Source organism: Syngnathus typhle, linkage group LG2 (assembly GCF_033458585.1).
Source record: "Syngnathus typhle isolate RoL2023-S1 ecotype Sweden linkage group LG2, RoL_Styp_1.0, whole genome shotgun sequence".
Classification (NCBI taxonomy): domain Eukaryota; kingdom Metazoa; phylum Chordata; class Actinopteri; order Syngnathiformes; family Syngnathidae; genus Syngnathus; species Syngnathus typhle.
Genome location: NC_083739.1, coordinates 22,600,328 through 22,622,519, shown reverse-complemented (window position 1 = coordinate 22,622,519; position 22,192 = coordinate 22,600,328). Strand labels below are relative to the sequence as shown.

The following is a 22,192-nucleotide window of genomic DNA, read 5'->3' as shown; positions in this document are numbered from 1 at the left end:
GTGTTTAGTGGTGATAAACTGTTCCATGTGGCATTTGTCCACTGGTACTGCCAAGGATTTGGGGCCCTGAGGGAAAAAAAAATGCTTCCAATGCACGCAAAGTGGAAATACTGGGCCCTTTGATTTGTCACCACTTCTCTCCCCCATTTGGCACTTCAGCATTTGGCCAGTTGTCTGCAGCACATGACCCAGGGTTAAGGCACATTTCAAACATGTGTGACTTTGCTAAATGGCCACACATGACAGATTTGTGTGTGTGAGTGGAGTTCCTGATTGAATATATTGTGGCTGTGGGCAGGTGTCAACCCACAGGACCCGGCTGGTGGCACCCTACCCGTCGTGATGAGCTGAGACAGCACTGTGTCAAATTGTGTGCGTACACATGCATTCTATATGTTGGGAAAATAACGATGGTGGTCACATCGTTTGTTTCCACGTAGTCGTGTTTGTTTTCATACATAGATGCTAGTGGAGCTTTGCCAAACAGGGTTGACTTTGACATGACCCCATGACCACAAATGGAAAAATCCACCTCTGGGAAAGGACCTAATACACACCTACTGCACACCTAGTATGTCAATATTCAAAAGGAAAAGACAATATTGCTTTTTCAAGGGTAAAACCAAAAGATGTAATGGATTAATAATTCCCATAGATTGAATACATGCATGGCATGTTTACCTCTAGGTCAAATGTTTTCCCCTTAGCAAGTGTGAGGCAGACAGTAGGTAGGAAGAAGAAGTGGGAGACGAGACGAGGAGGAGTCAGGCGTGTCTGTGTATATCATGCTCAGTCGAACATGGGCCTCTATTAACAATGTGAGATTTTCTATTTTTACCTCTCCACCTACAACATAACTTGTATCCCTGTACATGCAGCAGTCACTGAGCTGGCAAGGCAGCAGAGTGAAGCCTAGCACTGTTTTTACCTGCAGCGTTCATTATCCCACTTTCTGGCCGGGAATAAAAAACCTCTGAATTTTAAGAACTTTAGCTTTTTTTTTTTTTGGTACCTCAGTGGACTACTATCAAAAATGCCACAGCTATGGTTAGTGCTCATTTTGTTGAGTGGCACATTTTTATCTGGACAAAGCTTGTCACATGATGAAGAAGTAGGGCTGGAACCCAAATCACTTAAACATGAAGAAACAGCAACCAAAGAAACTGGGATTGATACCAAAATGAAATTATCAGATTCTGACCTATCTCCCCTTGAAGGTAAGTTATTCTCGTGACATACATAGAATCATGTTTAGAACGACATCTTTTTTCAAAGGTGATGGAAGAGGAGACAATCACGTCCTGATGGTGACAGAAGAGCAGAACCAGGAACTCCTCAAGGCTGATAGACAAAGGAGAGACGCCTGGTGGAAGAGGAAACATGCTGCCAAAGTGGACTCCTTTGCATATAGAATAGTAAGAAGTCATACGTACGTTTTGTGTTTTTCTACAGACGTAGGCTCACCAGTGGTGTGAAAATCTTTAGAACCACAGTTCAAGATGCTGCTGAATGATGAGAATAACTGTAATTTGCACTTTTAGTTTATTTATTATTTGAAATTTCACGTGGGGCACCGAAAATTCTGTGGAATAACGTCTTTTAATGTCTTTTTGTGATCGGTAGTCTGCCTATAGAGGACAAAAACTGCCAAACAAAAAAAAAAGGAGAGGGGAAATAAAAACGAAGATAAAAATATAATTGAAAAAATAAAATTTCAAATTATATGGAATTACAGAATAAAAAAAAATAAAAAAAATAAAAAACACGTAGACATTTAAGATAAGCAGCAAAATAAATGTGAAAATAATACAAATATAAATGTAGACATACAATAAATACTGTTTTATATATTTTTACTTTTTTATTATTTTAATTACATATTTTTACGTTTATTTTTATTTTCGCTTTTATTCATTTTGTGGGGTTTTGTTTTGGTCCTCCATAGTTTGCGTCTTGAACTTTCTATCGTAAAAATTGAGAAGCAGTAAAGCAACAATTTTTAGGCAGGTTTAGGGCGACGCCTGGTGGGCTGGAGGATAAGCAAAAAAGGAGAAGAGAGCAGCACGCTAATGGCTGTACTGAAGGCGTTTCATGATGAGAAGAGGCAGCTAATGGATCAAGAGAAAGCACACGGGAAACAGGAGGAGGAAGAGGAAGAGGAAGAGGACGACGACGATGATGATGACGACGATGATGACGACGAGGAGGAGGAGGAGGAGGAAGATGAAGAAGAGGTTCAAACTTATTGAAGGAGTGGTGTTTAATGTTCAGTGAAACACCTTGCTGACTTGTTTGTCTCAGGAAGAGGAGGAAGCGGAAGGAGAGGAAGGCAACGAGGAAGGGGAGGAGGAGGAGGAGGAGGAAGAGGGAGAAGAAGAAGAGGCAACTGAAGCTCCTGGCAATCAGAGCGAAACCACAAGCATCTCACCGGAGTCTCCCGTGGGTCAGTGCCAGACTGACAACACTGAAATCAACTGCAGGGATGTGGGCATGGCTCACCTGCCAATCATCCACAACCTGGAGGTCACCAAGCTGGACGTGGGAGGTGTGTTCACTGATGAACTTTGAAATCTAAAACATTTATTCTTTATGAATTACGGATCCGCCTGCACCTCCATGCATTTGTTGACAAAGGTCATTTTAAGAAAAAAAGATGGATGGATAGAGCAAGCCATTCCCTCCACTTTATATTATTCAATAATTTGTAAAAAAAATAAAAAATAACTGACCTACATTGGGATTGACTACTAGTATCAATTTGCCAACACCCCCCCCCCAAAAAAACAGCAATGACAAAAAGAAATTCACTAAATTTGTACATGGGAGGTTTATGCCAAATAGTAAGTCAATTGTCTATTGTTGTTATTGAAGTAATGTCCCAATACTTTTGTCTGCATATTGCGATTCTGCCTTTGTATTACAATAACCACTTCATCCTTCCTCTTTGTCTCACCAAGACAACAACATCAGAGTCATTCCTCCAGACATTTTCTCCGGTATGCCAAAACTGGAATCCCTGGACCTGAGCAAAAACCAACTGGACGATGATTCATTCAGCCAAAAACCGCTGTCTGTGAGTAGTCTTGTACCTACACGTCTTTCCAGTCGCTCAAAATAGTGCAAGCCTCCAAAAATGTCCACGTACCTTGTGGCCAAAACGTCACACAGTGGAGCTCATGCATAGAAATGAGGTCTTGCAGAACCACTTCCAGTAACATGGGCGCCTTTCAAAGCCAAGGGGGCAGGAAGAACTAAAACCCACGCCAAATGCAGCTTTGTGATAACATAGGCATGCGCAGAATTCAGATTAAGTTATTTCGGCGTACGATTGGCATCATGTCACAAAAAGTATGAGTGAGTTTTTATTGTCTTACTGATGCAAAATTCAAACGGGCTCTCGCATCTCATTAAAATCAAAGGCACTCTTAATCCCGTATGATTACAATAATTTGAGAGCGAGTGCTGGGAATCACATTAACTCATCTTTCCTAAGAATAACCTTCGGTCCAACCTCGAATTGACCACAGGCCAAACGCACACAAAGATCCCGACCGCACTCGAGCGACCCGCTGCTTCCCGACCAATCATTACGTGCCGCCGTCGGAGCACTCTGACGACATTGGCTGCGCGGATTTTTTGGAAAACTGCTGCGGCCAATGACGAGGAGGGAAGGAGATTATTTTTAGGGGTGCTGCCCCCCCCATCCCTTTCAGTAATGACAGAGGACTGATGGACTGGCTTGAAGGACACAGCAATGGATCCAGTCCGCAGCTTTTAGATGACACGCATCGACCGCCGAGGCTTTTGCTCAATGCCGCATTGATAGGCCGTACCAAAAATACAACATGATAGATGATATAGAAGAGTTTTTTGGCTTTCTTTCACTTGGATCACTTCTTTGAACTCTGTAATTCTATCTTCAGGATGAAAATGATGGCGTTCAAGACAAGCATTTATTTTGTTCTTTGGCCTTTTCACTGCTCTTTCTGATGTGTGCTCTTTAGAACTTGACCTCTCTGAAAAAGCTGAATTTGGATGGCAACCGGCTCACAGTGATCCCCGCGCTGCCACCGGCTCTTGAAGAACTTAGTGTGAACAACAACAAGCTAGGCACCCTGTTCCCTCAATGCTTCGCAGGTCAACATCACCATGTACATCAAAGAGCAAGTAAGTTTCCATATGGCAATTAATTTAAATGATAGCTCTGTCATCTTTAGGGTTGGCGAACCTGATGAAACTGGAGCTGGAAGGCAACGGTCTGCATGAGGGTGGCGTGTCACTCGGCGCGTTTAAACCGCTCAAGAGACTTCGTCACCTCACACTGGAGAACAACCGCTTTCGCTCTCTCCCTCGGGGCCTTCCCCGTTCTCTCCAGGTGCAAAAGTTCTTCCTTTCCAAGTTCAACCAACACAAACCACGTTTATACGGATGGATGGATAGATCACACATCTGTCATTCATTCTTTCGGTCCTTCTTTCAAACAGACTTTAGATATGGATGAAAATCTGATAGAAGTGCTGACAGAAGAGGCACTCAGGGGCTGCAGTAATTTGAAAACGTTGGACCTGAGTCATAACCTTCTGCGTGAAGACGGCCTTGCACATGTCTGGACCCGCCTTCAGTAAATTCATCCATAATTATTGTTTCACAACCTTTAATGTGTGATTGTTGCTTGTAGAAAATCACATGCTAAACAAACAAAAGTACAATATATATACGTACATGTATATATATATATATATATATATATATATATATATATATATATATATATATATATATATATATTAATTTTCATACATTATACTGCAGTTCCTGTGTCAGGCACAAGGGGGTAGGCCAGTGTCTTATAGATTATGCTACTGCATGCATTTTGATTCATGATAAAAATGACAGCGGTTTTAACTTGTGGCAGCCAAAGAAACCTTCACTGACAGAGATCATTAGCTATTCATGATATCAGTGCCTAGTTATCAAGCTATGATGCATACATGCACACACGCAGCCAAGAAAGAAAACGATACAAATTAGAGCTTACAATAGTTCATTTTGAGTTCCTATCATCAGTGTCAGTCAATATGAATTATGTACTTTTGTCCCCCCCCCACCCCCCACCCCCCGCCCAACCCTCTGCCCCCTTTCAAAGACACAATGACAGGCTCACAGATTCTCAGGCTGAAGGGTGACCATGTGTGTGTGGAGATGAGTAGCTGTGTGAGCGAGGGCAATTGCATGTCTCAATGCGATTGTGAGGGTGTGTGAGTTTGTGCGTGTGAGTCGTGTATAAATATAGTTAATTCCTGTGGCTTTTTCCATTGCTCCCTGGGATTCTTCTGAACCATGGCTGGAGCTTCTGGGAGAGCAAAACTGCAGAGAAAAAGCACAGTACATATTGCTAAGCGATGCAAAACGAGACAAATACAGGACATCCATTAAGAATGACGCAGGCTGTGGCCTTAATAGATCTTTTGTTATATTTTTTTTTTTCATGCAACACACTGCTAAAAATATGTTTTCCACTACAGATATTAACAAATTAACAGCTGTTAGATTTGAATGAGTCGATGGCTGAATGAAATCAACTAGCAACAAGTTTGATTTATTTTAAACTACTTGGGGTTTTAAAGAAGGGGGTTAAAAAGAAGGGGTTAAAAGTAGATTTGTGGTTTCAAACTCACATTAGGGGTTCAAAGTAGGATTTTAAACTCAGATTGGAGATCAAAGGTTAAGGTTTCAAATTAAAGTTAATTTTCAAAGTATGGTTTCAACATTGGGTAAGAGTTTTAAACTCAAATTAGAGATTTCTTTTATTTAAATCCAGACTGAAGGATTTTTTTTTCACAGGAGGCTTGAAGTCTTGGACCTGTCCCACAACCAGCTAACGTCGATGGCCATGAATCTTCCTCGCCGTCTCCTCAAACTGAAGCTCCAAAATAACAACATCAGCCACATCCCCGCTCAGGTTTTCCGCCACCTGCGGCCTGGCTTACGCTCCGTTGATCTGTCTCACAACGCCTTGACGGACGAGGGCGTCGATCGGGCCTCTTTTGTCGGAACGTTCCGTTCGCTCGTTGAGCTCCTGTTGGACGACAACTACCTGGGGGAGGTACCTCGTTGGGTTCGACAGTTTAAGAACCTGCAAGTGCTGAGGCTGGACAACAACTATATCAGGTGAGATCGCTTTTTTTTTTTTGAAGTTGTAATTTGCAATAATTGGTGTTTACAGGCTGGTGAAGCGCTGGGGAGTGTGTCACCCCAGGAATTCTGGCTCCACCTTAGCGTCAGTCCACTTAGAAAATAACCTGTTGACAGTGGACAAGATTCCCTCGAATGCCTTCGCTTGTCTCACAGATGCTCAAGGACTTGTCATTTATCCTCAACGAGGAGATTTGCCGGAAATTCAGACGTAAACATGATCTCGCTAGATTTTGGCAAAGTTTTGCATTCATCTCAATACACTAAAACCACAAACATGCTACAGTTGTGATGCACTGAAGAAGCTAATCGCAGCATTTGAAGTATGTATGTATGAAGTCCGACTCAATTCATATGTTTCTCAGCTGAACTTTTGTCTTTTCAACCCCCTGTTGCCCCTCTTCTTCTGTGATGAGTCTTGTCCTTTCATTCCACCTGCCTTCAGCATACGTCCTCAAACTTAATTCTGAAAAAGGCATAAGACTATAAAAAGTAACTGTAAAGGCAAGTAATTTACTTGTAAATTAGAGACAACCTCTAGCAGATGCTTAAGTAAACAAGAGTTTGAATAAAGCTGCTCCGAAAATGCTACAAAGCTGCTTTTGTACCGTTGGCATTTATACGTTCTCTGCCAGGGCGAGTAATCACATGTTACATTTCTCGTTTTCAGCCTTGCGCATGTGGTGCAAGCTTCCATTCTCCATAATTGCACAGTCACTTTAGCCAACAGCATATTACCGTCGAAGGAACCGCTCATTCTCATTTATGCGGCAGTCGCTGCCGCTTCACAAACATGAACCAAAATGTATTAGCCCGCGTTCCCAGTGCCCTTGCCAGTCCGCTCTCATCTTAAATCCCTCGTCACATTTGGGTATTTTCAAATCTGACAGGTTTGCCATCTATCATTATGTGTGTGACAGTACTGTTAAACCCACATCCCATCCAACAGATGTTGAATAACTCCTCGTAAACTCGACTGTAATACGACGGCAAAAGAGCGGCATGGTGCGTTTCTTTGTTTCACATGCCGCGTATGTTTAGATTGAAAGCTCAAAAAGAGAAAGGTAGCTGAAAAAAAATCAAATAAGATGGGTGGCATGCACATACCCCAAAATGCTAGTATTTTGTGATAATAAAAATCAAAGTTTTGGGTCATTAATGTGACCTCTAACCTATACATGTAAAAATATTTAAAACAAAAAAGTTGGAGCAAAACATGCAACATTTTGCCACGTTTGGGAGATTTTGTCCATTGAAACCAAGTTGAAGATTTTTTTTGTTCCCAATGAGTGCTAACGCACTTAGGCAAACGGGGAGTGATCCTTTGTGGCTCTATTTTCATAGACAGACGTGGCTTAAAAACTGAATGAGTCTCGGTCTTTTTGCATTTTCTTCCCTCACTTTACAAAAGCAACACTACAATGAAATTGTGGATTACTATCACACAACTCCTTCAAAGGTTTTACCACTTACATGTATTATTTCCTATCAAAAGGAACACATTGAGATAATAAAAATTAAGGTGACACATAATTTGGTCAGGGAATGAGTAATTTGGACTTTGATTGCATATGATCATCCAAAGAGCAAATAAGTGGGTGTGCTAATACACGGATACTCTTGGCAAGTGAAAAATAGAGTTTAATTGGGATGCCAAGCCCTCCATTTCTAGACTGACACCATAATCAAAAAAGCCACAGTAAGAGAGCGACAGGGAGGGATTAAAAAAAAAACATGAGACCAACACAACAAGTGCCTGAATCTACACAACGAGAGCTGAATGGGGTTAAAAGAACAAGAAGAATGCTATCTGCAAAGGATTTCATCCAAAGTGCATCTCTGCCAAGCACCAGGCTGGCCCTGCAACAATGGACTGTCCAGTGTAAGACAAAGCAGAAAGTCACTGTTGCACTAGATGGCGAGGCTAAATAATATGATGTGACATTCAAAAGCCAGAACGGTGGCGCTCGGGGCCAATGTGGAGCGAGTCGAAAAGTGTTTTTGTGGCTAGCTTGTCGGACGAGGTGGGAAAAGCTCCCAGATGGTGCGGCTCTCTAAACTGCCTCAGTCTGGGTTCTGGCAACTCAGAGAGGAAATCAGAGAGCCAGTAGATGAGAATGTTCATCCTGCCTGAACAAAATCAAATAGAAAGCAGAATGGAGAGACAATACTAGTGTCCTACAAATATACTTGATCCGTCCTCGTAATGGAGCCTGGAAGTGACACCATGTCTCCTTCATAGACGACAGCATGGGCATTTTTGAAAAGTTAATGAAGTTTGACAACCACTTCTCTATAAGTGTACTTGATAAAATGCAACATTAAATATGCTGAAAAAAAGAAACTGTTTTAATTCTATTCATTGGACATTGTGCTGCCGCCCCCTCTGGTGTGTACATTCAGACATATACATGGAGCTGGTCAATAAATCACAGTAATATTGATTGTTCATCTCAGAGGATTAAAAAAATATGCCAGAGGGTATTGTTATTTGTGTTACGTCACCATTTGTCTTAAAATGGAATACGGCTGTGATGTTGTTTGTGAGCACGTCAATGGTGTTTTGCATTATTTGTTAGCATTAAGCTAATCAAAAGCAAAGTTATGACCTGCAATTCTTCAACCACTTGTATCTCAAGGCACCACTGGGAAACGGTGTTGCACTTCTCCTCCTCCTCCTCTATCCCAAAAAAGGGGAGAAAGGAGGCTGGCTTGTTGACTTTATGGGCTGGAAGCACTGTTTGGGCTCACAGTGGCACACGGTGGTGGAGGAGCAGAGGCTGGATGCCAGAGGACCAAAGACCAATACTGTAATAATCCCTGAATGTGATGAACATATAAAACAAAAAATCTGCAGGATAATCTGACGCACCGAGGGAGGCAACAGTGTTCCACCTACTCTTGGAATTTGGAGTTAATATCAGAATTCTATTCAAAAGGTAGGGGACACATTTTCTTTTAAATTCCATTGGATGTAATACATTAATTGTAACTTTTGTATTTGGAATACCACACTCAGCTCTGCACAGAAATTTGTAATGGGTAACAATAATCTAAAACTGTTTATTTCATTGAGAAGCAATTGTGTTTAAAAGTACAAGGTGCAACTCAGTCAATTCTATAAACTGTATATTTTTTCAAAGATTATATACGCCATTTTTTTTAAGTCAAATACATCTTCCTTTGTGTTTCAGATTTCTTTTATTTATTTACTTTCGATCCAAATAATGGCACATTTGTGTCAGCTCTCTAAGACTTGATGATTGGCGTCCTACATAAATCATATCTGGTTTCAACCTTTATTCCACATTTACACTAGATGGCGCAATTTGTTCGTAGCGAGAAAATAATGACGGTTGAACTTGAAACTCGCACATAGCTTTTGTTTTTCTTTTTTTTCACCAGACTCGACAAACCTCTGATGTTGACGTGCTCAAGAATAAAACAGAACTCCCTCGGTGGCCCCGTTCGGCCATATAGCCATGACCTCATGGCCACCATATGAGCCACTCATGCCATTGAGTCACCTTAACTGCGCAAAGACAGAGCAAACAGTGTGGTGGAACTGGTCAGACATTCTAAATGAAACGTGTCTGTTTCCTGTCTCTTGACTTTCCCCGCTTATTAGACCGTCTGTGGCACACTCCCACATGTGTCGCCATTCACCTGTCTCTCTCTCAGCATCTAACTCAAAGTCACGTCCTCTGCGAAAATACCTGCCAGTACTTTCAATTGGGCGCTGTTCTTGTGCTTTTGCATGTAGTTTTGCTCTCTGCAGCTTGCCACCACATCCAAGCTTGGCTGCATCAGAGGAGCTGGCAAAGAATATATATATATATAAATATATTTTTTTAGGGGCAGCACTCACCAATTTACAGCCACTGTGGCACTTTACTCCACCCGGACCCTGCTACAGGACCCGCCTAGCTTAGCCTGTGTGTCAACTGGAGTTATGTGATTAGAAGAGAATAATATAGAGTAGAACGCAATAGAAGACGCCTTTATTAGTCCCTAATTGAGGAGACTATTTTTTTCCAGCAGGAAAGAAGACTGTAGCAAAACACACTTACGCACAAGAGCAGGCTCGGTAATGCAAATGGTGCATGTGAGCAAAACACTTTCCAGCCCAATAATTTGTGTGTTTGCCCACATGGACAAAATTAAGAGGTCAGCTCAACCGACCCATTTTCAGCAGGGTTTAATTTTATCCCCAGACTAAAGCACTTTGTCAACGTACGTGCAAGCAGTGGTGATTTTGGCCAGCGGTGTGAATACTTGTGAGTTTTAGGTTTGTGTTGTTCTAGCTTTATTGGCTTGCATTTTATATTGGATTTCTATTCAGAATAACACCGACTTGTTACAAAAACACTTTCTTCCTTCGTCCAACCCAGGCCATGAATAGATTTTCTCTCCACAGAACAATAAAAAGTTAAATGGGTAATTGGCACTTTGTGCTTTTCCCGAGTGCTAATCAGTTTTCAGTTTTGACGTGGCAGGTTTGACCGAACTGCCCTCTGAACGCTGCCCTCCTTTCGGACCACTTCCTGGTATGGTCGCATAGTGTTATTACTAACCTAGCCCGCTAATCTTAACATTACCTGACCTATCTCCCATTATCCTCCCATAAAATAACAACAATATCTTACCCATCTTACCACTGTCCTAAATTTTGACCCAACAATGACGTGGCAGCTTTTGCTCAACCCCTTGACCCTGTCTTGACTGCGCGTCCATCCTGCATCTTGTGCTAGTTTGGCTAGCAAGCCATAGATAATTGGAAAAATGGCGACCTTTCTGAAACCTCAGCTGCATTGCGCGGGAGGGTGAATGAGCCGACATTAAGTGGTTTGAAGGATTGTAGAGGTAGAAAACATGTCTCCTTCCTACAAGGCATTTGAAAAGTCCCAACATTACTGTTTTATTTTCCTGAGGTTTGAGTCTGAATCTCAACTAATGAGTAGTTTGATTTCAAAGTGTGAGCGTGTGAGTTAAATGACAGGGAGTCACATGATTCTCCTGACTCACTTAAGACTAAACACCATCGGCTGTATGCCAGGGTGATTATACTTGCCACACAGGCAGCATACAAGGTAAACACATATTGAGCTTGACAAGGGCCAAACCTGCACGGTGGGAATGACAGCAATATCAGATATGAGTGACGGATGGAAACTCTGACGAGTACCCAACACTTGATGGGTTCTCTATAATATAAAAAATGTGAGGCTCATCATACATGCCTGAGGTGTGGTCATGTGCGGTCAATTTATTGGTTTTACTTTGGTTAACTTGACATTATTGCCGTGTTTCATCAGCCAATTCCTCTTTTTCTTGTGCTCAATAATTCCCCCTGTCAGACCTTATAATTTACCCTTTGGTGCATAATTGTCTCATCAGTTTACATCCTATTTATTAATTTCATGTGTATCGCCCTTGCCCAGTCTTCTTCTTACTTCAATATTAAACTGTAAAATAATAGTAGCCATGTTTCTTAACAAAGTGCTTACTTGCTTTATTCCACTCCATTCCATCTTTTATTTCTCTTTCCAGATCTTTCCCTCGTCTTGCGTCACATGCAGACGACAGCAGACAAATCATCGGTTTGAGCGTCAGAAAGCCACTGATTAGGGCACACTTTTTTAGAGTGACATTATATTTGTGATATCGCCCATAATTTTGCAGAAATTGTAGGTGTCTGTCGGTGTTGTGTTGCAGCTCTTCTCTGTGCGCCATTGTGCGATGCTAAACAAATGTGTCGTCGTGGCTGTGTCCTGTTGGCTTCATTCTTCTGACCAAGCCGAAACCAGGGTTGTTATTTCTTTGCTGCAAAACGGTATAATTTGGCTGCTATTTATACTGCATGGAACACATTGCAAGGACCAGATCAAATCCATGTCATGCAATATTCCTTTTTTTTCTTAGTACTTCTTTAAAGTAGAAGAAAGGAACTGTTATTTTGGTACCCCATTCTTGTGAAGGTGGTTGCGGTTAACACAAATCTAAAGATATATTTTTTTAGTGACATTGTTGCCAATTATTTTCCCGCTAAGCCAACTGGAGTTCCTGGTGCGGATGGCATGCAGGTTTTTGGCACCTTAAGCAGACAACCAGTTCCAGTACACTGTGGAATTATTCGCGCTATGGATGAGAAAATCAGTTGCCCGATGTGCCTAGATTAGCTAGCTTCCTGGGATTAGCCTTGATGCTAAAGAGCGACAGTTCCTTCGGTATGGATATGAATTTGGGGGGGTGTTAATCTTGTTTTCGTAGGGACTCGACAGAGTGGGTGTCTGTCTAGTCAGCACAGGCAGAATAAATCAAGCCACATGATCTAACATGTTTGTAGCTCTTGATTACCACCGTGGAATTTTGCTGACATGCTCTACGAGAAGAACAAACACACTTGCACTTGCTCTTCACCTCTTTCCTCTGTGAATGAACTACACCTTTGTAAGGTTGCACCGATGTAATAATTTCCACCTCTTAAACCGCAAAGAGACCTGACCTCAGAATCCGTGCGCAACAAGCACCGCCAACATTTTGTGGTTTGGGTGGCTTCGACTCCCTGAACGGATTCTTGGGTCCCTCTTGGTGCAGTGTAGACTTCTGAGCTGTGTTGCCCAGATTCATCCCACTGTGTCGTATTATTACAAAGTGTGTTAATCGCTATATTCAGCTTACAGAGCACTGGCAATTATTGACCTGGCAAAGGGGGAAAAACATTTGCTATTGGCTTAAGAAGAACGTCTGTACTTGACTTGCTTCATGACGATTATGCACACGGTTGGAAACTGACTTCCCTCAATGTTTTGTAGTCTGTCATTTTTTGAAGTTTCTCATCATTCGTCATCCAAACGACTTTGTATCAGATGATTTGTTATGTTTAGTTCCCAGTGCATATTTCTTTCCGTGTTTGGTGATGGAGTTTGAGAAATGTATCAACAAAGCCAGGTCAAACTTTTACGAAATATTATCACAGACACATTTGTATCATATCAACTTCTGCTTCTTTTCATTTCAGGTGTCCCAAAGAAAGATGCAGTCCTCTTGCTCCTTCCTGCTCTTACTATGCGTGGCCCAGCAGCTCTGCCCGTCTGTTGCCCTGCCGTTCGAGCAGAAAGGCTTCTGGGATTTTGCCCTGGACAGTCTGGACTTCGACATAAAGGCCATGATGAAGGATGAGGAAGAAGGATCAGCCATTGAAGAGTTGCCCCCTCCCGACATGCCCACGTGCCCATTCGGATGCCAGTGTCGACTCAAAGTGGTCCAATGCTCTGACCTTGGTCGGTGAGAGTGTGTGTGTTTGGGTTTTGACAAGAAAATGTTTCTGCGATACAAAATGTGCAAGGTCTTCAAATGGCAAACAGAAATTAGGGTGAAACAAAATGGTCAGTGACCCTCACGCCTCTGCAACGCAAAGCGTCTGACATCAAACGGATTTTATCCCTTGGGAACGTATGTTTTGACATCTCTTTCAGGGATTCTCTGTGCAGATGTTGGGTGGTAGATGGGGTTTAGTCAGAAAATAAACGGTAACCCGAGAAAGTTGATGGACTGTTACGGATGAATTGAGTGAAGGAATGAAGCAGCCGAGAGAAAATCTGTACGATCTTGGACAAATAACAGACATTCATAGTATACGATGGGAGGAGACAAGCTATTTATTTTCAGGGCAATGGGTTCTCATGAAACATTTGCTTGGAAAGGGTACGGTATGTTCAGTTCCGTCAAAGATAAATCTAACTGGAACGCTCAGTTTTGAAAGATAGTTTAAATTCAAAATCCTGAGCGATCGAGTATGTAGCTAATGTGTCCAAATAATTTCAAGCAATATACAATGTCACACTGCTGAGACTTCAAATACGTACGGAAATCTTGCATCTCCAGCACCAGCACTTTTAAGGAAACAAAATCAAAACAGCTCCATGTTTGTCCGGGTCACTGTCTCATCATCTTGATTAATTAAACCAAAGCAACATTATGACAAATATCCATCCAAATTTCCATTTAAAGTTACAATCAACCAGTAGGCAATCAAAATTCCATTAAACATGATGTTCACACGTCAACTACAAGAATGATAATTCTCCCAATTTTCCAATCAAGTTTGTCTGGATACCCCCCCAAAAAATACAGCGGTCCGCCATATACGCAGGTATGAAGATGCTCAACTTCTCCAAGTTTCTGTTTTGACATAATGGTTGTGTTGATTCATCACTTTGTGAACTCTCTGTATTTACTGTGGAACCTTGGTGTTTCTGCAGAGGATAAAAGTGGAAGGATATAATTTCCTGCATGCTTATTTAGAACAGATGTGTGTTCGGCAGTGCAGTGGCGTCTGTCTCCTCTCTGTGTGCATCCCCGCACCATGTTGAGTATTTGTCGAGCGGGGCGCTCGGGTTTGACAAGGTGCCAGTTTTGTCAGTTAGTTTTAATTCAGTTTTAGTTTATTGTTTAGCACATATTATTATATCAATAACTGTGCAAGGAGGGAGACGAAGCCTAGGGCTTGTAAAGAGCTCCACTCCAGTCTGTGGTCAAGCCTTTGAGCCGTGTGGCTTTACGGGTGAAATCTGCGGTTTGGACTTTTAGGTGACTGGAGATGCATTTTGATCCGTGTGCCGCTTGAATGTTTCTTTAATATTGACTTTGATGCCGCATTCCACCTTTGAGGGTGCCAGTTGTAGCATGCATGCTGAACGCTGCTCTGGCAAGGATAAAGAATTCTTTTTTCTTCAACACCTCATCTTAGCGGCTTATTGGTCAGAAGCATTCACGCACCCACAAAGTGCCTTTACTGTATGATTAAGAATCGCTTGCATCTTGAATGCCGCTTGCGAAACTGGACGGCACCGCGGCGTTCGATCCCTGGTGGTGAGAAGCGAGGGCGCGGCTGGTTACAGCCAAAGCCGTATCTAAACTTAACTCGGAATGGACAGCTGCGGCTGGTAGATGTGGTGGGATGGGATGGTGAAAGGCTGGATCCCAATGGGACAGCTGGTACCGGCTGCCAAGCGGACCTGCTTGCATCAGAAAGACAAACTGACTTGCATTTGAAACATACAGGACTCGTCTCTTTGTGATCTAGTTGATAATGAAGATAACCTAGTGTCATTTTGCTCAAATATTTTATTTTTTTTAAAAACTGACCCGATGTTGAATTATTGCAAAAATCTCCTTGGGGTTGTTTTTGAATTAAAAAAAAGAAAAAAAGAAAAGAAAAACCAAAAGATATAATTTCTGAACAGGCGATGGTATCATTGATAGCAATAACTACACATTATCAAGTGCAACTACTTCACTACACGCACGCACGCATGCACACACACACACAAAAACACACAAGCATCAGAGTGCAAGCTTGCTCTGTTTCCTTTTCATTCAACCGAAGCTTTATACTGATGGTACTTAAATCGTCGCCTTGGTGACTTTGGTCAAATGAAGACCAGACGGAAAACATCTGGTGTCCCCATCTGGTGTGCGCGTGTGTGTGTGTGCGTGCGTGTGTGTGAGTGAGTGTGTATGTAAGTGTGCATGACTTCATACACATCCAACCAACCAGTTATGTGCTACTGTGAGTAATCTCCATGGCTTCATGCTGCTCGTGGAGATGTTTGTAATGGAGCATGGCTCCCTTCTGTGTTTTTGTTGGTTTCCAGGTCTGAGTGAGGTGCCAAGTAATATCCCTCCTGACACCAGGTTCCTGGATCTTCAGAACAATCATATCAGCGAGCTGAGAGAGAATGACTTCAAGGGCCTCACCAATTTATATGTAAGACAAATGTGAAATCTGCAAACCTTTCCATTGAGCTTTGTAACCGACTCAGCTTACATTGGCTTCAGCGCTGGTGTGAAATATCGTTTTGAACCTTCACTTCCTAGGAGATGGAGAGATTTACTTTTTATAGAGAATACTAGACATTGTTTTCTGTTGACTATTTGGATGCTGCCACTTAGCTGACTTGCCTTTCACAGGGATTATCTCTGAGGAACAACTACATCTACAAGGTCCACCCCAGGGCATTCATCCCTCTCCAGAGCATGCAGAAGCTCTACTTCTCCAAGAATCTGCTCACCAGCATCCCCAAGAACTTGCCTGCCTCCTTGGTGGAGATTAGGATCCACGAAAATCAGATCAGGAAGGTGCAATCTGGTGCTTTCTCAGGACTGGGCAGCATGAACTGCATAGGTCAAAAATCCCGAACACAACTCTTTGTTATTGACTGGGACGCTGGTGATTTAAGTGTCTTCATTTGATCTGTCTCTCTTGCAGAGATGGGAGCAAACCCTATCCAGAACAGTGGTTTTGAACCTGGTGCCTTCAAGGGCCTGACACTGAACTTTTTGCGCATATCAGACAGCAGACTGACTGGCATACCCAAAGGTAATTGACTGGCTAAATATGTTTACAATAGAGTAATCAGATGAAAAGACTACAGCAACTGAGTCCTAAGTACTATTGCCTCACAGCAAGAAGGTTACAGGTTTGTAGACTGGGTTCCTGCTTTTCGTGCATCATATCCGCTTGTACTGTGGCTTTCTGCTACAGTCCCATTAATACCTCAAATGAAGACGGCACATTTGTGTTGGGGTGAATGAAGTCGCTCTACACGCCAGCCTTGTGATTGACTAATAATGAGTTTTGCATGTACCACAACTCTCATCCCGATTCATCATCATACTGTGAAAACAGGAGTGGCCCCAAAGTTGAACCCTGCGGCACACCATACAACAGTGTGCCAGAAAAGGACTTTGGAAATAGAACTTACTTCTTTGGAAAAGTTATTACTGTCAATCTCAGTAGAGTCTTTCAGACAATGTATGTTTGTCTTTCAGATCTCCCAGACAGTCTCCATGAGCTTCATCTTGACCACAATCAGATCCAGGCTGTGGAACTGGAGGACATGAAACGCTACAAGAACCTGTTCAGGTAACACCCAGCAAAAGGCATTTGAGACATTTTCCACAATAGAAGTGTAAAACAAAAACCGTTTGATATATTATTTCTCGGTTTTAACGATCATCATGAGACATAAATTGCTTATTAAAATTAAACTTAAACATCTATTTGTGGGATGGCTCTTCATCTAAATCAGGGGTCCCCAAACTTTTTCCTGTGAGGGCCACATAACCTTTCCCTTCTCTGATGGCGGGCCGGTGGCAGTTTGTAACAGAAAAAGTGTGACGATCGTAGGGGAGCTTAAAAAATTTATTGTTTTCCAGAAAGCCACACATAACCAAATAACGGTTATTTAATAACCCTTTCCAGGTTCTTTACAGAAAAAAAGTCAGGAAACAAATAACACTATTAATGAAATAAATAATAACTAAACCCTCTCTGAGTTCTTCACAGAAAAAACAGGAAATAAATAACTAAATAACTCTCTCTGGGTTCTTCATAGAAAAAAAACCATGGAACATTAACTTTCTGTTGTGCCATGCACAATCTTAACAGATAAAAGTTCAGCTCAGTTGTCAGAGCAGAACCTCTCTGACACATATGAGCAGTCTCTTAAAGTTCTTGTGTTCCTTCCTTATAATCCTTTTGTAGGTTCCAGTAGGCTTGTAGACACCGCTGTCTTTTTTGTTAAAGTTTGATAGTGCGTCATAGTCTGGAGTAAAATTTGTTGTGGCAATTCTTACGCGAGATCCGAGGTGTTGGTCCGTTTACCTCGATCTGTGACGGGTAGATGTTGACGTTCATGTGGCTGAACGTCACGTCGCGTACGTCGAGCCAAATTGGCTCTTTTAAACGCTCGGCACTGTGTTCACCCTGCTTTACTTGGGCGACATTTTAACGGAAGGATTCCAGGGGAAGGTTTGTGGGTGGCCTTAGGGCAAAACTGCATCTGAAAGCTCAGCGCGCAAATTACAAGAATGCTGTCGTCACAGCCCACGCTCTAAATTCGGGACTGATACAAATAGAGCGCGAGTGCGCCATGTCCGTACACGCACTTGTGAGTGTGCACCGAGCTTTCTGACACGGCTTCCGGTAGTAAATGCGCAGGCGAGCGCTTCCCCATCTACTGGGGAAACGCAGTCATTGCAGGCAAAATGAGCAAAAAAAAAAAAAAAAGTTTAATAATACAATTTATTCAGGGTTGGCGGGCCGGATTAAACGGTCCCGCGGGCCGTGTCCGGCCCGCGGGCCGTAGTTTGGTGACCCCTGATCTAAATGAACTGCTCGCCCCCACACAGGCATGTTTTTTAGAGACTACCTCCAGAATTTCGGAGAACAAAGAATAGGGTAGCCTGCCAACAATCCTGACCTCAACCCTATATTGGAACACTTGTGGGATCATGCTGAATTCACGTAGAAATAATCTTCCAAAACACACAATTGTGAAGTTTTTGTTTTACTGTATGTTTATTTTCTCCTCTGTTATTTCAACAGCTTTAACCCTTGTGTATTCAACCACAGCAGTTTAAATTTACGGAGGCTGCTAGCTAAATGCTTACACACAATGCAAAACTAGCATTGATTCTCTAACACACAAGCACACATACACACAGAACCCCCCCCCCCACACACACATATATATATATATATATATATAGTATATAAAACATATATACCGTAATTTTCGGACTATAAGTCGCTCCGGAGTATAAGTGGCACCAGCCATAAATGGCCAAAAAAGTGAAAAATAACATATATATGTCGCTCCGGAGTATGAGTCGCATTTTGGGGGGCAATTTCTTCGACAAAATCCAACACCAAAAACAGACATGAACGAGCAACAACAGGCTAAACAATACGGTATGCTAACGTGACAAACACAAACGAGGAGCTGAGAACGGGCCTGACGTAACATTCAGTTATTTAAAAAAATATATATATTACATAAATAACACGTTTATAAAACCATCTGTGTCACTCCAATTCATTAAACCCATTGATCGTCCTTTGTCAACAATGCCGTGTGCCGTGCCGCAGTTCCAATTATTCCACAGGCCCATACAACAATATATAAACTATATTTTAAATACCTATCACATAAACAACAATATTATCAAACCATTTGTGTCACTCCAAATCATTAAATCCATCGATCGAATTTCTCGTCCTTTATGTCATCGTGACAGAGGACATGTCCAGAGGATATGGCGCTTTAAAGTGTTAATAACTTTATTTGATTTTTTTCTCTCTATTTTTCATGTTTTGAATATGTTCAAGATAAAGATATCAAAGCATGTGAAGTGATCAACTATAGTAAAAATAACATGTGAAGTGGTCAACTATACTTGTAAGTAAGTGATGTGTTAATGATCAAGTAAAAATTTGTGAAAAAAAACAATATATAAGTCGCTCCTGAGTATAAGTCGCCCCCCCCCCCCAAACTATGAAAAAAAAAACGCGACTTATAGTCTGAAAATTACGGTATATATATAAATTACACGCTCATCCTCTTTTTTCTCCAGGTTGGGCCTAAGTTTCAATCACATCCGCAACATTGAGGCTGGAAGTCTTGCTTTCATACCGAGACTCAGAGAGCTGCACCTTGACAACAATCAACTCGCCAATGTTCCCAAAGGCCTCCCAGATATGAAATACTTGCAGGTGAGTCTACAGCTCCCGTCAGCCATGTTGTGTTTTTATAAGGGCTTGCCACAAGTGTTTTATTTATTCTCTCAAGGTGGTGTACCTCCATAACAACAACATTGCCAAGGTGGATTTGAATGCCTTCTGTCCTAAAGGAGCAGTAACTAAGAGAGCTTTCTACCACGGCATCAGTCTCTTCTCCAACCCTGTCAATTACTGGGAGGTGCAGCCCGCAACATTCCGCTGCGTCAGTGACCGAATGGCTGTCCAGTTCGGAAACTACAAAAAATAGAGGGGGTTTGCTCGGGGGGGATGCGGCATATGGAGGGAAAGTGATGGAGAAATGAAGAAGACAATTTGAATTAATAAACTTAAAATATTGGAGAAGATTGAATTTTTCTTTAATTATAGAATTTCTTTGAGTGGGGTGGATTAAATAAACGTCCGTCATAAAATTAAAGGTACAGTAAAACGTTGAGATTTTTTTTCTATTTAAGTTCACTTTTAGTTGAGAGGATAATCCACATCTGGGAAGAATGTTTGGGCCGATCCAAAATAGGAAGAAATTTAAATTTTTTTTAAAAAATCTGTGTATCTTATTGAATGAAAAACAGAGAAGCCACATCATAGATTTTTACATCTAGAAATATTTGCTTTTTATGAGTGTTGTACAATGGGAGAGTTGCAAATTATGGTGTTAGTATTGAACACTAGATGTTACTATTTCTCACCTTTTCGTAAAAAAAAACAACAAGACGTGGAGAAACATAGATACTAATTCAAGTTTAGATGGTTCAGTAACATGTTTTGCTTTCCAAATGGGGTTTACTTGACAGAGCGGCCTCTTCTCAGCAATAAACATGTTTTGTATTGACATGATTGAACCTCCACAGATACTATCTTGTGCCTTTTATCACTATTTTGCTATCTGTAAGTAGTCTTTGAGGGGCGGGGCATTTAAGTAGTGGGGGTGTGGCCCATTTAGAGCAACACACACACGCGCGAACACACACACACGCGCACATGCACACGCGCACACGCACACGCACACGCACACGCCCACGCGCACACACACACACACACACACACACACGCACACACACACACCAGCTTTGCTTATGGAAAAAAAGTAATGTGTATACATAGTGCTGCAAATTAAAGTAGTGTTGATGCATTGTTTTGCACAGTTTTTGCTCACTTTCTCTCTGCTTGGTAATGCAAAAGCTCTTTCACCATAGACATGTTGTCCTGTCTCCACTCTGTAATCTGACAAGCTACTGCTGCATGTGAATAAAGACATTTCCAAATGCTGCATTAAACCAGAGAGCAACCCCTGGGTCCAACATCCTATTGCAGAAATATTAAATGAGGGGAATGTTTTATATAATGAATCAAACACATTCTATTATCATCATCATAATATAATGGCTATTAGTCTAAATGTTAGATTGTGAGAGAAGATGTCAGTTTACACATACTGGCTTGAACACATTAATCTGTCGTCAATTTAAATCCATATCTTATGTTTAATGGTGCTATATGTAATTTTTTTTCCAGTGTAAACCTTCACAGATTATTACCAACGCAACAGAATGCAAATAAATTATGCCAAACTTGTCTATGTGCCATTTTGAAGTAATAAGTCTACATACTGAAGTCAGTATCTACGTATCAACGCCATCAATTTACTTTTGCTTTGTCTTGAATTCTATCCATCCATCCATCATTCGTGCGGCCGTCTCATTTCTTTAATTCGTTTGTTTTTTATTATCAAGAGTCCAGTAATATTTGTTGAATTATTTTTTCCCCGTTAAAATTGGTTCATTTAAATGTATTTGTAAGGAAGAGATGTCATAAAATAATTGGTTACTTGATTTATTGTAAATAATAATTAAATAACATTAAAATAAATAATTTTGTATATACATTTAGCATTGTTATTAAATAATTGGATAATGAAATGTAATTAATGATTTTATTTTATTTCCAATTGTTGAAAATACTCAACAAATTCTGTATACCGTAATTTTCGGACTAAAAGTCGCTCCGGAATATAGGTCGCATTAGCCATAAAATGCACAATAACGTGAAAAAAAAACATATACTATAAGTCGCTCCGGAGTACAAGTCGCATTTTCGGGGAAATTTATTCGACAAAATCCAACACCAAGAACAGACATGGACGAGCAACAACAGGCTAAACGATAGGTATGCTAACGTGACATAAACACAAACGAAGAGCTGAGAACGGGCCTGACGTAACATCCAGAGTTATTAAAAAAACTATTACATAAATAACACGTTTATAAAACCCATCTGTGTCACTCCAATTCATTAAATCCATCGATCGTCTTTTATGGAAACGATGCCGCGTATGCGCCGGGCCGCTGACGTCTAAATATTCTAAATATTCCACAGACCCATATAACGATATATAAAGTATATATCAAATAA

At 41.4% G+C, this 22,192-nt stretch overlaps 2 protein-coding genes across 3 annotated transcripts; both read left to right on the top strand.

Annotated features, from left to right (window-relative positions):
• Nucleotides 1-870: 870 nt before the first annotated feature.
• Nucleotides 871-6,780, top strand: LOC133149836 (extracellular matrix protein 2-like). The gene is made up of 10 exons (XM_061272007.1): nucleotides 871-1,217; nucleotides 1,276-1,415; nucleotides 2,004-2,234; nucleotides 2,302-2,545; nucleotides 2,958-3,073; nucleotides 4,005-4,137; nucleotides 4,218-4,375; nucleotides 4,485-4,621; nucleotides 5,845-6,171; nucleotides 6,227-6,780. Exons 1-10 carry the CDS (start codon nucleotides 1,034-1,036, stop codon nucleotides 6,408-6,410), a joined length of 1,854 nt encoding a protein of 617 aa, XP_061127991.1. The 5' UTR covers nucleotides 871-1,033; the 3' UTR covers nucleotides 6,411-6,780.
• Nucleotides 6,781-8,922: 2,142 nt separating this feature from the next.
• bgnb (biglycan b) lies at nucleotides 8,923-21,355 on the top strand. Of its 2 annotated transcripts, none has more exons than XM_061272398.1 (8): nucleotides 8,923-9,134; nucleotides 13,217-13,478; nucleotides 15,855-15,967; nucleotides 16,171-16,384; nucleotides 16,469-16,579; nucleotides 17,032-17,125; nucleotides 19,618-19,756; nucleotides 19,833-21,355. In XM_061272398.1, the coding sequence occupies exons 2-8, from the start codon at nucleotides 13,232-13,234 to the stop codon at nucleotides 20,028-20,030; spliced, it is 1,116 nt and encodes a 371-aa protein (XP_061128382.1). In that variant the 5' UTR covers nucleotides 8,923-9,134; nucleotides 13,217-13,231; the 3' UTR covers nucleotides 20,031-21,355. The 2 variants fall into 2 exon arrangements, with proteins under 2 accessions (XP_061128382.1, XP_061128383.1); XM_061272399.1 differs by lacking the exon at nucleotides 8,923-9,134 and adding an exon at nucleotides 9,622-9,763.
• Nucleotides 21,356-22,192: the final 837 nt, after the last annotated feature.

Excerpts from the sequence above, each read along its gene's own strand:
- bgnb (XM_061272398.1), top strand. The coding sequence starts at position 13,232 with ATGCAGTCCTCTTGCTCCTTCCTGCTCTTACTATGCGTGGCCCAGCAG. Across the intron at positions 16,385-16,468 it reads GGGCAGCATGAACTGCATAG|AGATGGGAGCAAACCCTATC; the intron begins GTCAAAAATCCC and ends TCTCTCTTGCAG. Across the intron at positions 19,757-19,832 it reads CAGATATGAAATACTTGCAG|GTGGTGTACCTCCATAACAA; the intron begins GTGAGTCTACAG and ends TATTCTCTCAAG.
- LOC133149836 (XM_061272007.1), top strand. The coding sequence starts at position 1,034 with ATGCCACAGCTATGGTTAGTGCTCATTTTGTTGAGTGGCACATTTTTA. Across the intron at positions 1,416-2,003 it reads ACTCCTTTGCATATAGAATA|GCAGGTTTAGGGCGACGCCT; the intron begins GTAAGAAGTCAT and ends AACAATTTTTAG. Across the intron at positions 3,074-4,004 it reads TCAGCCAAAAACCGCTGTCT|AACTTGACCTCTCTGAAAAA; the intron begins GTGAGTAGTCTT and ends TGTGCTCTTTAG.